Raw genomic sequence first — 20,524 nt, 5'->3', positions numbered from 1 at the left:
TAACTTCATGCAAAAAGGACCAAAACCATTCTTGGTTATATCCCTGGAAATGATAGGAGTGTTTGGCTTGAATAGGTATGGGGGAAGGGGAGAAAATAGCCAAATAAAGTAGCAGTATTAAAGCTAGGCAGCCCTTGGGAATTCGGGGGGAGGGGGGATGGGAATCCTGCTTAGAGTGGAAATACAAGTTTCAGTTCTTTTGCATGTCCTGATTCTTCCCCCACCCCCACATTGCTCTAAATTCCATGCTGCCTTCAATCCTTTCTTTGGTTAACAGATTATTTTTCCTTTTTAAACCGAACCTTGTACACCTAGTTAAAATAACACAAGGATCTCTGTGTCAGTGTAACCCACTGTACTAAAAGGAGATACATTGATTGCTTTAAGACCAGAATCCACCTGACATTCAGAACCTGGCTCCATCTGATATACTAGAAGGAATTCTTTCAAGGTCTGTCAGTGTACCTCTGTTCCTGTGCATGTACAGTGCATAAAGGAAAAATATTTTATTTTACCCGTATAGCTAACTTTAAAACTTTTTAAAACTATACCCTCATCTTAACATCTTTAGGATGCCATAGGGACAGCTCATACCCTTATTAAAACAAAGACTAATCTTGAAAGATCTACCTGCCATCAGGTCAAATTTTAAAACACGAAAGAAAATATCTGTCCACACAATACACGTTTGGGTGTGCACCTTACTGCCATAGGGCACAAAAGCCATGAGCTCCTTAGCAGAATTAAATAAATACATTGATTACCGCCAGAATTACAATACTAAAGGTTCAAATATGTGTAAAGACACAAGACAAGCGCTAGAAAGTTATGAAGAAACTTCTTTCTTGTGGGCAGGTCTCACACATTCACACCCATCCAGTCTAGTATCAGAGGGGTAGCCGTGTTGGTCTGAATCTGCATCTGATGAAGTGGGTCTTTGCCCACGAAAGCTTATGCTCCTACACTTCAGTTAGTCTATAGGGCGCCACAGGACTCTTCGCCGCCCATCCAGTCTAGAATCTGGTCTCTCTCTAAGCATCCACATGTAATCACTAACTAAAATTTTGAGGGTGACAAATTCTACAGTGCCTGAAGCAACCCGCCCATGCACTGGATCTTTTCTCATCACCAGCCTTGTTCACCCACCCCATTGTCAGCTACTGCATCCCTCTCTCCCCTAGTCACCACTCATGGGCAGGTGACTAGCAAGCATGAATCCAGACAGCAGCAGGACTCACCAATACTGATGGGGGGGAGGGGGAAGGAGAGGTGGCAAAATATAGGACAGTTTGCCATCTTTAAAGAGAGAGTTGGGACACCTGCAGGAGGGCTTATATACAGGACTGTCCCTTTAAAACAGGACAGGCTAGAAGCCATAGGCATGGGGAAGTAGAAGTGAGGGGGTACTGCACCCTGCCATGTTTTGCACCTGGTGTCTCCACCACTGGTCCTTTCTCTGCAGAACACCTAAGCTATATTGTAGCAGGGCTGGCTTCTGGAGTTACAGGAACTGTATAGATGGAACAGTGTTTTGTGCCTTCCCCTAGCTACTCATCTCCGCAAGCTCTTGGGAAAAGAGTGATTGCATAAAGTCTGCAGGATATGGTGGTGTTAAATAACTTCAGGCTGTGAAGTTAACCAAAGCATAGCAACCCATAGAAATTAAAGATCGCTACCATATCACTTAAATAATAACACCTTTAAAAAAAAAACCCTGCAGATCAGAATAACTAGAGGAAACCATACCCTCTTGGCTATGGGACAAATCTTAAAGGAATGTCTTACCCAAACTTGGTTATGTTTTTCCAAATGGTGCAGTGTGGCATGCATATCACACACGCACTTCCAAGATTACAACCACTATTTGATTTATTTTGAAATTAAGCTGTTTCTAAACTCATTAATCACTAACTGAATAAAGGCAAAAAGAAGAGGTCTTGCAGTTCTCAGTAGATTATTATGGGAATGCACAAGTGGAAGGTTGGCAAAATGATACTTCTTATGGAAATGGATGATAGAAAATAAATGCTGATGGGGCTTCACAGCTTTCTTTTCTCCGTGAATGGAATGACCAAACCAAATTTTCATGGGGCCTACAGAATATATGGGGAATGAGGGGAGAGACCTAAATATATAGTTGCATTGAGTTATGTTCACTTGCATCTTCTAACACTTTAAGAATTTAAAACTGAATTTCTTGAATTTTGGTATAACCTCTAGCAACCTGATGTGCCTTCCAGGTTACATCAAACAGGCATAGGGATTATGGGGAACCCATGGGCTGCATGTGGTTTGTCAGGCAAGGAACAGCGATCGGCAGCCACTAGTAGCTGCAGGACTCTGCTTGTGGAAGCTCAGGTAAAGTCTGGCAGCCTGTCAGTGGCTAACCCTGATGAACTGTTCTTATAAACATAAGAATCTGTAAATATATTTGTGACACTGTTGTTCAAAATCTCTTTTAGCTGGAGGTACGTTCTACTGTTTGTTCCATCCTATTGGCTTTAAATCCCTGAAACCTTGCTGTTTTCAGAGAAGATGCATCCCATTATATTACAATAGCTGATTTTTCAGCATGTTGTGGCAACAAGGGTGTAACTGATTTATTACCTGAGAGTGAGGAGGGAAAATACAACCTCATCTCTTTAGTCCTCCCAGTAGTAAGCTATGACTTGCATAACCTACATCCTATGACATTCAATGTGTATGGCTTCATTCTTGAATTATCCTGAACAAGCAGGGGACTCTCTTTAAATAACATTGATTTTTTTTTTTACTAAAAACAGTAAAACTTTCAGGATAAAATTCTACTCTTATTGAAGTTACTAGCAGTTTTTTCCATGGACTTCATGGGACCAGAATTTATTGTCATGACTATAGGTGAGAATCTGGATTTCCCATTTTCTTCCAGCATTTATAATTGGAAAATTAAATACTGGGGGTAGGAGGTGACACTAAATTCATCCCATAAAAGTATTTGTTCATTGGTGTGTTTAATTTTTCTTTATTTGTAGATTAGGCTTGTATTTCTTTTCAGTGCAAACTTCTAATGGCTCCAGTATTTGTTGCATATCATTTAACTACTGCTAAAATGCTGCTACTTTAAATGAGTGAAATTAATTTCTTGATGGGGTGCATTCCTGCTTCCCAGACTACCCATACAATCTTGGCTAATATTAGTGCAGCCAAAAATCTTCTTTTCAGGAGAATAACATGTTTTCACTTTCTGCTGTGAGTTACTACTGAAATATCTTCTCCCCAGTTACTGTCTTACGCTCATAACTACTCAACATACTAGTTGTGATGCCAGTTTTTTTGCCTTGAAATTGCTGATTCCTAGGGCAGAAGATTTGCAAAAATTTTTTGTATTAACTGATATACAAGCTAAGCAGAACTATGTATTTCAGCATTTAATTTTCAATATACTTGCGGTTAAATAGGATACCTCCTGGTAGCAAGGCAGAGTGGCCTCCCTCTGTACTGGTGAGCAAGGGAGCACTACATTTCCCTTGGTGGGTGGAGCTAAACCTGCCCAGGCCCTCTTTTAGGCAGTACCAGGACAGGAAGTATTAGAGAGGCTCTGTTGGGCATGGCCAAAGGAAGAGATAGACATCTCTGCCATGCTGCGCCACCCAGGAGTAGAACCTGCCTTCTGCTGCATCCTGCCCCAGAAGAGACAAGCTCACATGAAGAGTTGTTGGGACTACCATGCTGTGTACCCCAAAGATTTGTGGATACCAGCGGTACCAATGCCCAGGGTGGTAGGAGCTGCCGCTGACTGGCTGGCTACGTGATTGACCATATCTGTCAGCATACTGCTGTTATGCTTATAAGAAGCACACAGGATAAGGCACCACGCCACATTTATTGACAATATAACAAAGTAGCGTATGCATTTGCACATACACACATCCTGCTGATGGAATAGTTACCAGTCTGTTGCTCGGCCCAACCTATTGGCCAGATAGGTCGGGTGTGAGGAAGGAGCCTGGTTCATGTCGGTCCGTAAATAATCATTCAGAATCACAGTCAGTCTTCCTATGACGTATGCTTATTGGGAAGAAGTTGTTCTCACAATCATCTGATATCAGGATGCTGATGACCCCTCCTGGGTGTTGTCTTTCTGGGGAAAGTTGGGATTGGTTCCCTATCAAGGGGTGCTTGCCTCTAGCTTCAGGATTCGTCAATCTGCCCGGGTAGTCTGCGTCTTCAGTGTGCTTTGATTATTATTTGGTGTTTCTGAGTCTCCGGCCTCTCCTCTGACCATTTGAGCATGCAGTGGCCTTCACACTTATCTCTCCTAAAACATTTTCTCATTCACACAAACAGTACGTTTACAGAATTGCAGCATGGAACAAAGGGGTACTTCTAGTCTCTTTAACAAAGTTACACAATTCCATTCCAGTGCTGCATTGTGGCTGGACTCTACCAACTCAGTGGCAGATCCCTCTGGGACTGTTAGGGCCTTGGGCTGAGACATGGTAGAGTAAGGTGGGAATCCCTGCCATTGCAACCCCTGGGTTGCTGATTCCTACGTTTGACTAGGAGACTTGTGTTGTGGGGAGCCCCTGCTAGAACCCTAAGCTGTGTGCTAGGTGTGTAAACCTCTTTCAAAGCCCCTAGACTGTGTGGGTGCTCCCTCTTATCTGGACTTCCGGACTGTTTGCTTGCTAGCTGCCTGAGCCCTTGAGCAGGCTTTAACTTGGACTTCTTGCTCTGGCCTTCCCAAAGGGCTAGAGTTAATTGACTGTTTGCTGGCTCCTTGCACTAGGAGGCTTAGGCTACAGCCTACTACCATCCAGCCATGCCTGTGGGCTAGGACCATAGTTTGCTCAAGCAAGAGACTCTGCTAGGGGTGTAAGGACTAGTCGACTATCCGATAAGCAAATACTTATTGGCTAGATGACAGGATAGTTGACTAGTCACTTTCCCACACTTGCTGCCTCTATCAGATAGAGGCAGCAAAGCAGGGGGGAGAAAAAGGGGGTACTTAAAAGCAACAGTGCTGCATGGAGCCACGGTTAGTTGCTTCGTGCAGTGCTGCCGCTTTGAATGCTGCAGGGAGTTTGGCTTCAGGCCTCTTGCGGCATTTCAAAGTGGCAGGGCTGCATGGAGCCTGGGATCAGCTGGAGAGTCCCCAGCTGACCCTGGGCTTCACAGGGCGTGCCAGCTTTGAAATGTACAAGAATCCCCAGCGGGGAGCCCATGGGGAGCCCAGAGTCAATGGGACTTCCCTCTGGCCCTGGGCTCCATGCAGTGTTCCAACTTTGAAATGCACAAGAGCCCTCGCTGGGGCTCCATCGACTACTCAGCTAGCAAATGTATCGCTGCTTAACATCCCTGCACTCTGCAAATTGCTCCCCCGCCCAGGGGCAGAAACAAGGGCCTCAGACAGTGTGTTTGCCTCTGTCAGATGGGCCTAGAGCTAGGGATGTTAAGAAGAAGGTGATTTGCTAATTGTGTAGTCAATAGAATTTTTATCAACTACAAAACTAGTCGATAAGGGGAAGTTAAAGCATTTTGTCCCACTCACACTGGGTCTGATAACTACTCCTGCTGCAGCTCTGTCATTTAAATGTAGTAAGAACCAGGAGGGCAGGCAGCCTGGCTCCTACTACATTTAAACTGCAGAACGGCAGTGGGGGTAGTCCCCTACCTGGTATGAGCTGGGACTAAGCCGGGCTGCCTGGCTCTTACTACATTTAAAATGCAGAGCTGCAGCGAAGCTGTGGCTCTACATTTAAATGTGTGTTGCTGATAGCATTAATCGAGAAGCTTTTGCTTATCAGTTAATCAACTATTCTATTACTCTATTACATCCCTACCTAGAACTGTAGATTGTTTATGACTTGGCCTGAGCAGTGCAATACAAGGCCAAGAATTAAACCACAAAACAATGATGTAGTGTGGCCTCCCTCCCCATTGGAAAGTGAGGGAGCGCTACACTCCTATTCTGGTTTTATGATTTAGGGTCGGTTTTGCCAAACACACCATTTGATTAGCTATGCAAACTTGCAATGACTTACAAAAACAGAAGTTGTAACCGCCAGATACTGATGTGTCTTAAAAATTGTATTCTGTCCTATTAAATGGCACGACTTGTAGTTCAATTTAAACTGAACTACATCTAATTATCCAGTACCTTGACATCTTCCATCCTGTTCCATGTGGATTGTGATGAAGGGATTGTGTACATAGACTATTTCTCAAATCATCTTTGGAATTTAGATAATAGTAATTCCTAATTTCTGTAAGGATCTGATCCTTGTTCCCTCTAATTCAAAGGCTGAGCTCTTAGAAGTAAGGTCAGATTCCGAGAATTTCCTTTGAATTCTTCCTTTATTTGTGGTGGCAGCTCTGGACATGACTAGGGTAAATACAAACACTTCAGGAAGACTCAGCCCTCTGAACATCTTTGACTCTGGTACTGATATTGGGTTATGTATGATTTATTTCTGACTCTCCAGTTCAAATGTTGCTCGGGTCAGTAGCTTGTTGGCAATGCAAAGGAAAAATAAATCAGAGGTTGAACCAGAACTCAAACTTTTAATGAAGTTTTTTTTTTCGAGTATAGTGAAAATGAAACTTTGTCGTGATCAGTCTTATGCAAATGAAAAATGTCACTTAGGCAAAACTGGAGTGGGACTAGCTTAACAATGTTCAGGGAGTGGGGTGGAGGCAGCCACCTTTAACCCACAGATTGGGGCACTCACCCAAGCTGTGGAGGCCTGGGTTTAAGACTTGTCTCTGCCTGAAGCAAAGGGATTTGAATGAGAGTTTTCCACATTATAGGAAAGTGCCCTATTCACCAATCTATGGGAACATTCTGGTCTCTTTCTCTGTCTTTGCTGAAATGCTTCAGAGGAGTAGTCATGTTAGTCTGTAACTGGAAAAACTTAAACAACAAATAGTATCTAAGGTGCTGCAAGACTATCAAAACATGTAGATGGTATCATGAGCTTTCATGGTCATAACCCACTTCTTCAAAGTTAGTCTCTAAGGTGCTGCAAGACTATTTGTTGTTTAAGTTTAAGTTTATCTTTTTGCTGTATAAGTTAAACAGATATTGGAAGTCTGAGTGCCCTAGTTTTCTTAAAAATGGGGTACTGCAATATTAAATGGCCAAATGATAGGGCTTTCACTAACATTCTTTCAGAAACAGACATACTGTGGCCAATTCATGTGACTTGCTTGTGAGTCTCGTTATATTGGGAGGGGGTGGGGGGAATTTTCTTAAACCTATATCCTGAAGTGGTGAGACTATATGAGAATTTCAGCTTTACTTTAAAAATGTTTCTGGCCGTCATGGTTACCTCAGTTACCTCAGTTCTGACCTATGTTACATCCTGCTTCCCCATCTTTTTCAGCCTATGTCCCTCCCTACAGGTTCTGCCAACTTGCACATTTTTTATCTTGCGCACCTCTCTTCTGAAATACTGTTCTGCCAATGCTTTGTGACTACTTCCACACTCGGTTAGTTCTTCAATCCAAATCTTCTATTTCTGTTTCAGGGCAGCTGCTTCAGTAGAGCCTACCATTTCAGAAAGGACCACACTAAAGAGTTTGTGCTTACAGTGGAGAGGAGGGGGAAGACTAGAATGATTGACCACCAAACTCATTTTCACTTGTGGGGTCAGACCTGTCTCTGCTAACTAACGCAAGTGGTTCCAGCTGTTGTGCAGCTGCAGGGAGTCTGCTTTCCTTCACAGTCATTAAAAGCCATCTAATCAGCATGTGTTGTTTGTCAGCAGTGGTGTTGAGGTGTGGGGGGAAAAAAAGCAGATATGCTTTGCTGCCAAATGTTGCTTTATTCTGACCTCTTATCTCTTTCTTTCAAGTCTGAAGAAGCTGAAACTGGTTTGGGAAGTGATTCAGTGAGCACCTGTGTAAATTAATTTAGCAGTGGGGAGGGGTTTAAGTCCTGGGAGAGAAATGCTTCCTCTAAGTTTCTCCTCGCATTGTGAGATTCTGACTTACAAATTGTAGGCATTTGTGGTGGGGAGGGATGCCTCTCATGCTCTTTTGTAGTGCCTTACACACACTTACAGGGTTTGAAATCTAGCTCAGCATCCACACCATGTTCCCTTCTTGACCTTTCTATAGGGTTCGCTACCGGGACAGACAATAATGATGTTTAAATTTGAAATGGGGCAGAGCATTAGCAAGTATACTACCAGGCTGTCCTGAAAGGGGTGTATGGTGAGGTGGCCTTGCAGGTCTAGTACTGTATATACAAACTAAAATGATGGACTCCCTAACTATCAACAGATGGTCTTTTCATCACTATTGTCTGTGACAAAGACTTCTGCAAAGTGTTCACACTACAACTCAAAAGTGTCCTGAAAACCACCAACTAGACTGAGATCTGAGAACCATCTGTTTTCTTGTAAGCGAACAGATCTGTCTGAAGAAAATGGCTTTAGTTCTCTACCCATGGCTTGGGCTGGATTAGAATTTGTATTCTACAGGTAAGATTACGCAACCCTTTAGCAACATGTCCAAGACATCTAGCTCTCCTAGCAATACTCCTGGATTATTTAAAAAATAGATTACTTCCCAATCACATGTACTATACAGAACTCTATATCCTTTGGGAATTTAATACAGACTTTTCAGCAGAATGTACTTTTCAATAAAACAAGCACCAGTTTGTGTTACTACTTAGATTGTTACTCTTTTTTGCAGGATTGGCCTTCTAGATGTAAGGAAACTATCTTGTATGCCATGTAGGTGCTACTGTACTCCAAATGTTGAAAAGGCTTTTGATTTCTTGTAAATTGGTTCATTAGAGTCCACTTAATGTTTGTTTTAGTAAACTTCTAGAAATTCAGCTTGCAGCCTGAAAATTAGAAGCGGTAGTGTGTAGTGATACACTGATTCCGTTTTAGGGTGTCTTTTGGTATCTTGGGCTCAGTATGTGACCTGAAGAGTTTGCAATAATGTAACTTTTAAACCAACTGCTCAAGCCCTTCGAATGGATTATGTGAAAAATCTCCTGTTTCTCCTGATGGGGAATGGCTTTTGAATGACTTTCTTCCTTTTTATCATTTTGTTATAATGATTATAGATGTACCCTATCATCTTAAAACTCCTTCTTAAAACCGTGTATGTATGGGAAGCTGGAAACCCCAGAGCAATCTTAATTGCTTTTGTTATCACAAATTTGTAGGAGGCCTTAACCTCTCTAATCTCCAGCTCTGTCTCTGGACCTTAGCACACCTGACTGGATGGTCACAGAAAAAATTTCTAGCCCTACAGTGGGTACAAATAGATGAATAGCAATTTAGAGAAATTTAAACTAACCTAGTATATGCTGACAAATAGACAGAAATTGGGTCCAATCCTATAATGTTACAAAGACCTGGCCCAACATTTAAAAATAATAATAAATCTGAATTTCTCAATTGGGATGGGTAATGCAGGAAAGGAATGAATGAACTTCAAGGACTTTACCACTGGATAGTTGTCAGGTCCCAGGCAAACGGGTATCTAGAATAAACTCCGGTCATCTGAAGAAGTGGGCTGTGCCCATGAAAGCTCATGATACCATCTATATGTTTTGTTAGTCTATAAAGTGCTACCAGACCATTTGTTGTTTTTTAAGTTTAGAATAAAACTGGCATTCAACATCCAGATTAAATCCAGTGTGGAGCTCACTTTTGCCAGTTGATGTTCAAATGAGATTTCTAGTAATTCACTTCTACCCAAATGTTCAGTGGCATACAAGAATGAATTTGATAGGTTTGTGATATTAAGATTTTTAAACCTTCTATAGCTTATTGAACTGAATGAATGACTTATTTTAAAATAATAATAATAGCACCAGAGGAGTGCGTCTTTTGTAGTAATAAAAACCAATCCAAACTAGAATGGTAGGCATTTTTTCCCTCCAACAGCTTTAACCTCTAAGCATAAAACAGACAGTTCTGTAGACAGCTAGAACACCAAGGTGATTATGGTGATGACTCACATTTCCCTGTTCAGAATCCAGCTATTAGTGCACTGGGAGACCGGTGCCTTTTGTATATGCAAGGAGAGTGTCAGTCAGTGCCCACTTGCTAGCCAGCTCTGGACTGCTGTGCTCATAAGTGCTTTGGCAACAGGCTGAGATACTAATGCTTGAGAAAGAGACTTTGATTCCCAGGCTTGAGCTGGCAGCAGAGGGAAGTGCTTTTGAGAAGGGTGAAATTAAGTATAATATGGGAGCGGACTAGAGTTTAATTCCTGCCTGGTCTTCACAAGTTGCATTATAGGAGCTCCAGTGAAATTTTGTTGTACAATCAGAATAATTATGGGCACAGAAATTGAAGCCTGACACTATCTACCAATAAACAAGGCCAAAGATAAGAGATGCCAAGAGGAAATTGGAAAAGCAAAAGGGGCTACTTGAAAAACCCAAACCACTGAACCTGTAGTCTAGCAGCGTGCTGGCAACAAATGTTTCTTGGTTCATATTAATACAGGAAAAGAGCCTTGGTATTAATGTGGACAGGTTAATGAAGGCCTCCGTTCAATGTGCAGCTATAGTTAAAAAAGCAAATCAGGTTTTGTGACACAAGGAGGAATAAGATGGAGAATAATATGGAAAATATGCCATTCCACAAATCACTGTGTGCCACACTGGTCACTGTGTCTGAAAGGATATTGCAGAATTAGAGAGGTTTCAAAGAAAGATGAGGACAATAACCTGGAAAAACTCTTGAATGAAAAGATTGGGATTGTTTACCTTTTAGAAAGACAAATAAGAGGGGACATGAAATACATAAAATAACACATGGTAGGGAGGGGCAACTTCTGTTTTTATGTTGAACAAGTAGACAGTCAATGTCCGGACTGGGGAAAAAGGAAATACTTTTTCATGGAAAGTACATCCACCCTAAATGCGCCACTTCAGGGCAGGGTTTGGGATGTACTGTAGATCTCTATGGAAAGAAGGGACATCTAGAGTTGTTGAGATATATGCATATTTTATTATAATTTATATCCCTTTGAAAAACAATCTTTAGATGTTAAGGGCTGTTAAAAAGGTCAATTGTTCTTGGTGTCCACTGAAGGTCAGACAGAAGTAATTGGCTTAATCAGCCTCAAAGGACACTTAGAAAGCTTTTCCTGATTTCTAATCTAATGATAAAGATAGTTAACACCAGCTTCCCTGGATACAGCCCCCAAGGCTTAGGGCTTCCCCTTTCAACACTGGGGAGCCCACACTGGCTCTGCAGCCCCCCAGGTTTTTAAGAACAGGTTAAACCACTGATAGGGATGGTCTAGGGCAGGAGTTGGGAACCTTTTTTGGGTCTGGGGCCACTGACTCTCAGAAAAATCAGTAGAGAGCTGTACACAAGTGAGAAGCAAAAAAATCCAAAAAACCCTTATTGTGGCTCCCAATTTGACAAGCAGAAAGACACTTCCCATATTCCCCTCGCACACCAGAGCCCAGGGGAGCCCAAGCTGGTAGGTTTTGTTTGCTCCAGCCCTGGGGGGGGGCTGGAGACCCAGCGTTGGCTTCCCAGCGTTGGGGGGGGGGGGCAGCCCTAAGCCTCGGGGGCCAGATCTAGGGAAACGGGGGTCTGCATCCAGCCCCTGGGCCTTAAGTTCCTCATCCCTGCCCTAGAGACAACTGGTCCCTACTCAGTGCAGGGGAAGTGGGCTGGATGCAGGGCTGGCCTTACTTACCATGAGGCGAACTGAGGCGGCCGCCTCAGGTGCCAGACTCTGGGGGCGTGGGAAGCGCCACTAGGACCCAGAGTGTAGAAAATTGTCTGCTGCTGGTGCATATGTATTCTCTCTGCTCTAGAGGCACAGAGATGGTGGAGTGCTGTGCTGGAGGAAGGAGGGCACAAGAGACATGGCAGGCAGACTGGAGAAAAAGTGGCTTGGGGGCGTCATTTGAGCTCCCTGCCTCAGGTGTCAAAATGTTGTGGGCCGGCCCTGGCTGGATGACCTCTTGTGTGATTTTCTGTTTCAGGTCTTAAGCCAATATCTAATACAGATTACCCCACCTTTGCCTCCTGCAGTGTTTCTTGCATGTTTGCATGGAGCAGGTGGCCGTTATTATAAAGTGATCTGAACACAAGTCCATCCAGTGCAGCATTTTCCTATGTTGGGTTTGTTTTTGGTTTTACATCTTTATACCCACTGTTTCCAAGGCAGCACACTGAGTGGTAGTATTGTTTGTTTAAAAAAAAAAAGGTGAATGGTGTTATCTTTCAAAAATAAAATACACTTTAAATCAAGCCACTCTTGTGGTGAAAATCAACACTGAGGTCAAGAATTTAAGCTGCATCATTTATCTTTGCTTTCTTCAAGTGTCTGTGCTGACTTAAACAAACCAAATGTTTTTTGTGTCCTTCCGCCCCACTTTTTTTTTACCTTCAGTTTTTAATAAGTGACCGTGACAGAGACCCACAATGTAACCTCCACTGCTCCCGGTCCCAGTCCAAACCTCTCTGCGCCTCGGATGGCAGGACTTACGAGTCAATGTGTGACTACCAGAGAGCCAAATGCAGGGACTCAGCTCTGAGTGTGGTGCATCGAGGCAGATGCAAAGGTAAGTGAATTACACGCTGGTTATTTTGAGGTGAGTGTGGGTTTCCTATTTACTCTAAGGCTGAATTCTGACATGTATATATTAAAAAGTACCATATTCCACAAGTAACCCACTGAAGTAATATCTTCATGCTGAGTTCTGAGTCTTTGAATCTGTCCCATTAGTGGATGGAGGAAGGGATGATTACTGACTACTACAGAGGAAGTAGGGCCGTGGTCACCAACAGGTCGATCGCGAGCTACTGGTTGATCGTGAGGCCTTGACCAGTCACTCGCGAGGCGTCCTATCCGCCCTGCCCCCATTTCCCTCCCACCCTCCCCAGAAGCCCCATTACTTACCTCAAGAGAAAACGGAGGTAGTGTTGGCTTCAGAAGTCCCACAGCTAAGCGCCACTTCCGGCGATTCCAGAAGTGCGCTAGCTGCTCTGCCGGCCAGGTGTACTGTGGGAGGGAGCATCGGCTCCCTGCACTGCACAGGAGGGGTGAGTCAGCCCCGCGGGAGGTGCGCAGGGGGTTTCCCGGCACGCGCGGAGGGGGTTGGCCCCGGGGCAGGCGTGCACGCGGGGCTTCCCTGCGCGGGGGGGGAGGGTGTCGGCCCCCTGGGCAGGCACACGTGGGGCTTCCCTGCGTGGGGGGTGGGAGGGATTGGCCCCGGGGCAGGCACGAGCTGGTTTCCCTGGGTAGGGTGGGAGAATCCTGGGAGGAGGGAGATGCAGGGGACTCTCTGCCTCCACTGGCTCCCCAGTCTCCACTCCCCAGCCACAGAACGCTGTCCCCACTCCCCTGTCCCCACCTACAGAACGCTGTCCCCACTCCCCTGTCCCCACCTACAGAACGCTGTCCCCACTCCCCTGTCCCCACCTACAGAATGCTGTCCCCACTCTCCTGGCCCCAGCCACAGAACTTGGTCCCCATTCCTGTCCCCACTCCCCGAACTCTGTCCCCAGCTACAGAACTCTGTCCCCATTCCCGTCCCCACTCCCCGAACTCTGTCCCCACTGGCACTCTGTCCCCTGCTGCAGAACCCTGTCCTCTGCCCTCCCAGCACCCTGTTCCCTCTCCCCTGCCCCCAGCCGCAGAACTCTGTCCCCACAAAATGTATAATTATAAATGCTTCATTTTAGATTTAAATAGCACGAATAAAAAACAGACCATTTATTTCATAACTATAAACACGTGATTTTAATTGTATGTATCGCATAATTTAAAAATAAACTGTTTATCAGAGTGTGTAAGTAAGGGCTGGGGATAGCAAGTGATGGACAGGAGGAGAATAGAGAGGGCAGGGCTTCAAGGAAGGGGCGGGGCGGTAGATCTTTGCCTGTTCTGAGATTTAAAAAGTGATCTTAGGTGTAAAAAGGTTGGAGACCACTGAAGTAGGGTATATCCCCAAACAAAGGACTAATCCGTGTCCATTGGGCTGTGAGTTTGGCTACACAGAGAATCCAGGATCTGACCCTCTCCTCCAGTGGGTTTGCATTCCTATTTGCTGTCTGGAGTAGGTGTACTTTTGATGGATGTATGTGTACCCAAAGATGGGTAAGTTTAGCAAGGAAAGTATCTTTGCACTGAATTAGCAACATGGTTCTATTTGGTTTCTTTGTTCTTCCTACCACCCTTGAAGCTGTGTGCACAGGTGGAGGGGGCACTTTCTCTCTCACAGCTTCTTTATCCCTTCAGTGCGATCGAGCAGTGCAGTCACAGCTTCTCATTCAGGGACATCAATCTTTTGTCTTAGAAATGATTAGTCTGGCAACAAAGTTGAACTATAAGACGTGCTCCCCACCCCCCACCAAAAGGCTCCCTACTAATTTTGAGCTTCCTAAACATTTGAGTTTTTTTCCCCCTTCTACATGATACACTCTTATGTCTTGGCATACTGCAAGACTGAGCACCTGTCATGATTCAAAAGTCCCTTCCTGCATCGCAAGCTGCCTTCTGAATAATGAAAACCATCTGCTTTAGATGGTTCCATAGGCTGTGGAGATGCCCGATCAGATATAATCATTCAGCCAAAAAAGTGTAACTTTCTTGGGTCATCTACAGGTTGAACCTCTCTAGTCCGTAACCCTCTGGTATGGAAACATCCTTCATCCAGAATGATTTTAGTCAGCTGGATGTCCATTTTTCATGGATGTGGCCAAATTTCCTGTGGTCCCATAAAGTTTTTTACAGCCACCAGTCTTAGCTCTCAGTGTTCTGTGCTGTTCTGTAGCTCTAATATACCCCTGAATGTCCTCTAACAGCCCAGAAGGCAGTGGAAGGGTTGGTAATGCTGCTAAACAATATTGATCTCCCATGGTCCAGAAAATTCTCATTTGGATCTGTCCAGGTTCCAAGGCTGCTGGACTAGAGGGCTTTGTCCTATACTACATGTTTTTGTGGCAGAAAATATGTGCAAAAAGAAGCAGTGTAGCTGCTTCTGTTTTGCACACAAAAACCCTTTTGCGCAAGATTCTTATCCCTCTCCTGGAGAGACATAAGGATCTTGTGCAAAAACCCTTTGCACAAAAAGAATTGGCAGAAAATATGCGACTGACATCATGACTCATACAAATGAGTCCCTCATTAGCATATTTTCTGCCGCAAAAATGTGGAGTGTAGACATAGCTGAGAGGTTTAATGTGTACTGCCAAAGGCATTAGGATGGGAGCATTGTCAATTGTTTTCGGTTACTGGAACAAAGGTTAGTATGGCCAATATTCAGCTGGTAATTCAGCCAGTTTTTTACTTGGGGGACACAGCCTTCAATAGTGTGGGGGACATTCAAGCACACTGGTAACTTTTCTTTTTTTTTTTTTTTTAAAGAAATGAAGAAACTGTTGACAAGTTCCTTATTTGGCCAGTCTCAACTAGTGAATGAGTACTTATTCAGTTCTTCTGGCCATACACTGAGATGGGAGACTTGAACCTTTTACTTCAAAAGATGAACTGCAAATATTTTAAAGCTTGGTTTTCTCCTTCGCATTCATCAAACAAATATTGGAATTTCATGTGGTAGGGAAACTCTGAATTTCCCTCTGGTCTAATATACAGAGTGCCCCCTGCACTACTTACTATCCCAGTGCTGCATTGATTTCAGAATGGGGGTGTGTTTCTGTGATGTGCTAATATTTAGCTCTTCAAACATTAATTATTCTTCACAATGTCACTGAGATGATACCAAATGGCTTTAGTTGGACACAGTTTAACAAAACTATTTAGAATTTTCATCCCACAGTGAATTCAAGATCTTGAAACATCCCCCCCTTCCTCCCCCAACTCTGGATGAAAAGTCAATCACAGGAGTTTTCATGAAACAAAATATTCTCAAAATATTTTGATTAAAATGGAAATGTTTTTATTCCATTCTAAATGAAGATTAAAGCTGAAATGACATGTTTCCATCTTCTAGAAATGGGAATGTTGTGGTGATTTCTTTTGACAAATCCTTTATGATTCTGTGAAACATTTCAATGTCATTAGCACATTCCAGTGAAACTGTCCCATAGCTAACTGCAAAGCCCATCATGCTGCAATCTACAAATGAAACTTTGTAGCTTTAAAGATTTCACAACAAGCTAGAAAAACGGCTCTCGACCTTTTTTCTGCTTGAGAACCTCCAAAAAATGTCAAATAGTGGTGCAGAACCTTTGGAAATCTTGGACTTAGTTTGAAGACCCTTTCAGGGGTTGGTAGTACATAGGTCAAAATCCACTATTCTATGGCAGTGATAACCTTTTACAGACCACTTAGACATGGATGCCCAGTGTTCGACAGACAGCAGTGGTTTAGACTTTTATACAGGCAGTCCTAAGTATTCTGAATTAAATTAAGTGGAATTGGATTCTAACTGAACTCTACAGTGCTTGGGCCTTTCTGGCCCTGTACAGCTGCAATTTACTCTAATTTTCTTTATACAAAACAACATAATGGTCTGTTTGTACTTTATAGACTAACAAATCATGTAGATGATATCTTGAGCTTTCATGGGCACAGCCCACTTCTTCAGATGATCAGAGTCTGGAAGTGGGCTGTGCCCACGAAAGCTCATGACACCATCTACATGATTTGTTAGTCTATAAAGTGCAACCAGACCATTAGTCGGTACAGGAAAAAAAACAAACTCGGCTACCCCCTGGTGCTTCAATTTCTTTATAGTCCAGTATAGAAACTTATTGAATAGTGGTGCATGAAGATTTCCCCCCCCCCCTCCATGAATAAGGGTGCCCATAAGAACCTAAAGTGTGGATAGCTGTGTAATATTGCTACATCAGTTGCTTGTATGTTACAGCAGGATGGAAAACCTTCCCAGTCTCAGAAGATATTTAGTGCCCTCTTGCTGTGGAATAATGACTGACTTCTGAATAGAAGGTGCTAACTAAAATGAACTGAAAACAACTAAACTCTAGGGGTGCATCTGCACTGCACAAGTAGGTCACAATAAGATGCGTAATTTGAGCTATGCTAATTGCATATCCTGTCTTGATCTAATTTCGAAATAAATCGCTGTTCATCAAGTTATGTCCCTGTGGGTGCTCCACTCAGGTCTTGGTGTGTCCTTGCATCTCTGATTGGAGGTTTTTGGTGAGCAGTGCCCCTCGTGCTGCGCTTGTGCATCCAGTGTCTTGCGCTCCTGCCGTTTGCTGAGTGCGTGCGCAGCACAAGCCCCCTCAGTTCTTTTTCTACCATCCTCGGCTGAAGATGGAGTCAGAGCAGTGCTCTTTCTGACAGGAAAAACAAAGGGATACCATAGTTAGTTTAGAATTTCTTCATCGTTTAGTCAGTTAACAACAGTTTTCAAAGTTTACTTTACTTTTAAAAAAAAAAGAGCTGCTGCTGAGGCTTTTTTCCTTCAACATGCCGGGTTCCCCCAGCTTTAAAAGATGTCACTCATGTTGGGACTCAATGCCTATTTCTGATGGGCATGCCTCCTGCGTTAAATGCCTGGGAGAGACTCATACAGCACATAAGTGTCCGCATTGTCAGAACATGACAGCCAAAGCCAGAAAAACCATGAAATGTGGCTCAAAAACCTCCTCTGGGAGAACTCTACAACCACCATGGGACAAATCTGAGGACACAAGGGGACAGCAGAAGCCCATTGACAGAGCAGCTTCACCACCCCACAAAGGCGCTCAAGTTTCCAGGCTTCCCTGACTACTACTACTGGCTTAGACTTTTATACAGGCAGTCCTAATTATTCTGAATTAAATTAAGTGGAACTACTACTACTGGAATGTCCTCTGTTTTTCATCTTCCACTGGATTCTAACTGAACTCTGCAGTGTCCCGAGCCTCTCGTTCCCTGGTGTTGTCAGTCTCTAGCACCACAGAGATGTGCAAGTCTGCACCAGCCAGGAGAGTGAGTCAGAACATAAGCACTTCACATCGGTCAGTGCTACTGAGGCAGCGGCACCTAGAAAAGCCGCATATGACACGACCGGCTCCCACAGGCACCTCTACAATGAATGAACAGTCCATCCCTGGTCAGCCCGAACTGAAGTGCGCTTTGGCACCGCAGCATAAAAAAGCATTGCGTAAGATGCGTCATTTACAAAAATCCCCACAGCTGGGCACACCGCTCAGACCAGGACCCTGCTCACTGCACTCCTCGCTGGTGTCTCATGCCCAGGGGCACACTCATATGCCAGAAAGGGCTCCCCACTCTCCTACTCTGCTCTCACCACAAACTGACTACAGCAGTGGACATAGGAGTGGATTTTCATCGTGCCGTTCATCCTCATCAGGATCAATGGCTTCCTGGCATTCATAGCGGGATCATTCCCTACAACATCTCCCATTGGCTAGCCAGCCATGGATGTATCCTCCACAACAATTTCAGCCTCAGTGGCCCTCTTGGGAACCATGACAGGGGTACTGACCACATTGCTCCCATGCTTACCACCCAAGAGATACAGCTTCAGCATTACCACAGCACACAACTATGTGCTTCCTGACTACAGGCAGTCCCCGACTTACGCGGATCCGACTTATGTCGGATCCGCACTTACGAACGGGGCTTTCTCGCCCCAGAGCTCGCAGGCAGCGATCCGCCACCTCGACCTCCGGGGCGAGAAAAGCTGCTCCCGGTGCCCCTGGTCTGCTGGAGACCATCTCCAGCAGACCAGGGGCACCGGGAGCGAAGCCACAGCAGCGGCGGGGTCCCGCGCCTCTGAGGCTTTGCCAGAGCAAAGCCTCAGAGGTGCGGCACCCCGCTGCTGCTGCGGCTTTGCTCCCCGTGTCCCTGGTCTGCTGGAGGGGGGCGCAGCTAGTGTGCCCCCCCCCCAGCAGACCAGGCTTTTGTTGTGGACCCTGGGGCAGAGCAGCTGGGGCGCTGCTGGTTGGTCCTGCAGCGCCGCTCTGGGCACTACTGTTCCAACCCGGCAGCACCCCAGCTGCTCTGCCCCAGGCGTTCTGATTCAGCCGCTGCTGGTCAGTTTCAGCAGTGGCTGAATCAGGATGCCTGGGGCAGAGCAGCTGGGGTGCTGCTGGGTTGGTCTAGTAGCGCCGATGAGCGGTGCTACTGGAGCAACCCAGCAGCACCCCAGCTGCTCTGCCCCAGGCGTCCCCAAGTCAGCCGCTGCTGAAACTGACCAGCGCTGACTACAGGAAGCCCGAGGCAGAGTTGCTCTGCCCCAGGCTTCCTGGAATCAGCTGCTGATCAGTTTCAGCAGCAGCTGACTTGGGGACGCTTGGGGTTCTTAAGTTGAATCTGTATGTAAGTCAGAACTGGCGGTCAGTTTCAGCAGCGGCTGACGCCAGTTCCGACTTGCATACAGATTCAACTTAAGAACAAACCTACAGTCCCTATCTTGTACGTAACCCGGGGACTGCCTGTATATCCACACGTTCCTCACCGTCTCACCTGCCCCCAGTAATAACACAGGCTGGCTGCAATGACAATGATTACTTATCTCACTCGGACTCGGAGAGTTCCGCACACAATTCCACATCCACTAGACCAGATGAGGCAGTTTTCCAGGTATTGCCCTCTCCACTGGCGGATGATCTAAAACAATTTCAAGAATTACTTAAATGGGTAGCTCTGTCACAGGACACTACACTCCAAAAGGTGCAAAAAAACCAATCTAAACTACATGCTGCCCCCGACTTGCGACACAATCAGCTCCAGAGATAGCTTCGCAAGTGAGGGCATCGTAACTGGAGTCTGCATTTATGACAGGTGTTCGTACGGCATCGTAAATGCAGGGCCGAGGATGTAAGTTGGGGGATTTAGGCCCCTTTCGCACTTATGGAAAAGGTCGTAAGTGAGGGTTTATAAATCGGGCCGTTGCAAAGTGGGGGGCCTGCTGTATTTACGATACTACAACCCATGGCATCCTCAAAGATAGCTCTACCCATTAACAAAGTTATCTTGGAACCATCAGATGTGCTTTGGCAAACTCCAGCCTCCGTTCCCCCCAACAAATTGCAGGGTGGACAGAAAATATTTTGTCCCAGCAAAAGACATGGACTTCCTCTTTACACATCCCCAACCAAACTCACTAGTTGTAAACTTGGTTAATCACAGGTCTAAAAAGCCACAATTTAAGTCTACACCCTGAGACGAGGAGCATAAGCGGCTGGATACCTTTGGCCGCAAGGTATACTCTGCCACCACTCTCCAATTCAGCATATCGAATTATACAACCCTCCTGGCTAACACTGATCATGCAAACTATGCTAAACTACAGGAGCTGGCACAGGACCTTCCTGAGAATAAGAAACTGCACCTACAGTCCATTATTAAGGAGGGTCTATCTATAGCAAAAACTGCCCTCCAGGCTGCTATGGATGTCGCTGCTGACACAGCAGCCAGGGCCACAGCTACAGCAATTGTAATGCGTAGTGCCTCATGGCTGCAGTCATCAGGGGTCCCAAAAGAATTACAAGCTAAGGTGAAGGACCTTCCCTTTAATAGAAACCAGCTGTTTGCCACAAAGACAGATGAAGTCCTACACTCTATGAAGGACTCTTGTACTACACTCTGGGGATGTACA

The 20,524-nt window shown here is 44.9% G+C and overlaps 1 protein-coding gene across 3 annotated transcripts in view; it reads left to right on the top strand.

The window, feature by feature from the left end:
- Window positions 1-20,524, top strand: part of SMOC1 (SPARC related modular calcium binding 1) — a 180,511-nt gene that overhangs the window by 42,460 nt on the left and 117,527 nt on the right. For all 3 annotated transcript variants that reach the window (XM_075927324.2, XM_075927323.2, XM_075927325.2), the window contains one exon: window positions 12,373-12,544. In XM_075927324.2, the coding sequence (XP_075783439.1) occupies window positions 12,373-12,544 (172 nt within the window). The remainder of the gene's footprint in view (window positions 1-12,372; window positions 12,545-20,524) is intronic.

This window comes from Pelodiscus sinensis, chromosome 5, assembly GCF_052426305.1.
Source record: "Pelodiscus sinensis isolate ZL-2025 chromosome 5, ASM5242630v1, whole genome shotgun sequence".
Lineage (NCBI taxonomy): Eukaryota > Metazoa > Chordata > Testudines > Trionychidae > Pelodiscus > Pelodiscus sinensis.
This window is presented reverse-complemented; position numbering and strand designations above follow the sequence as displayed.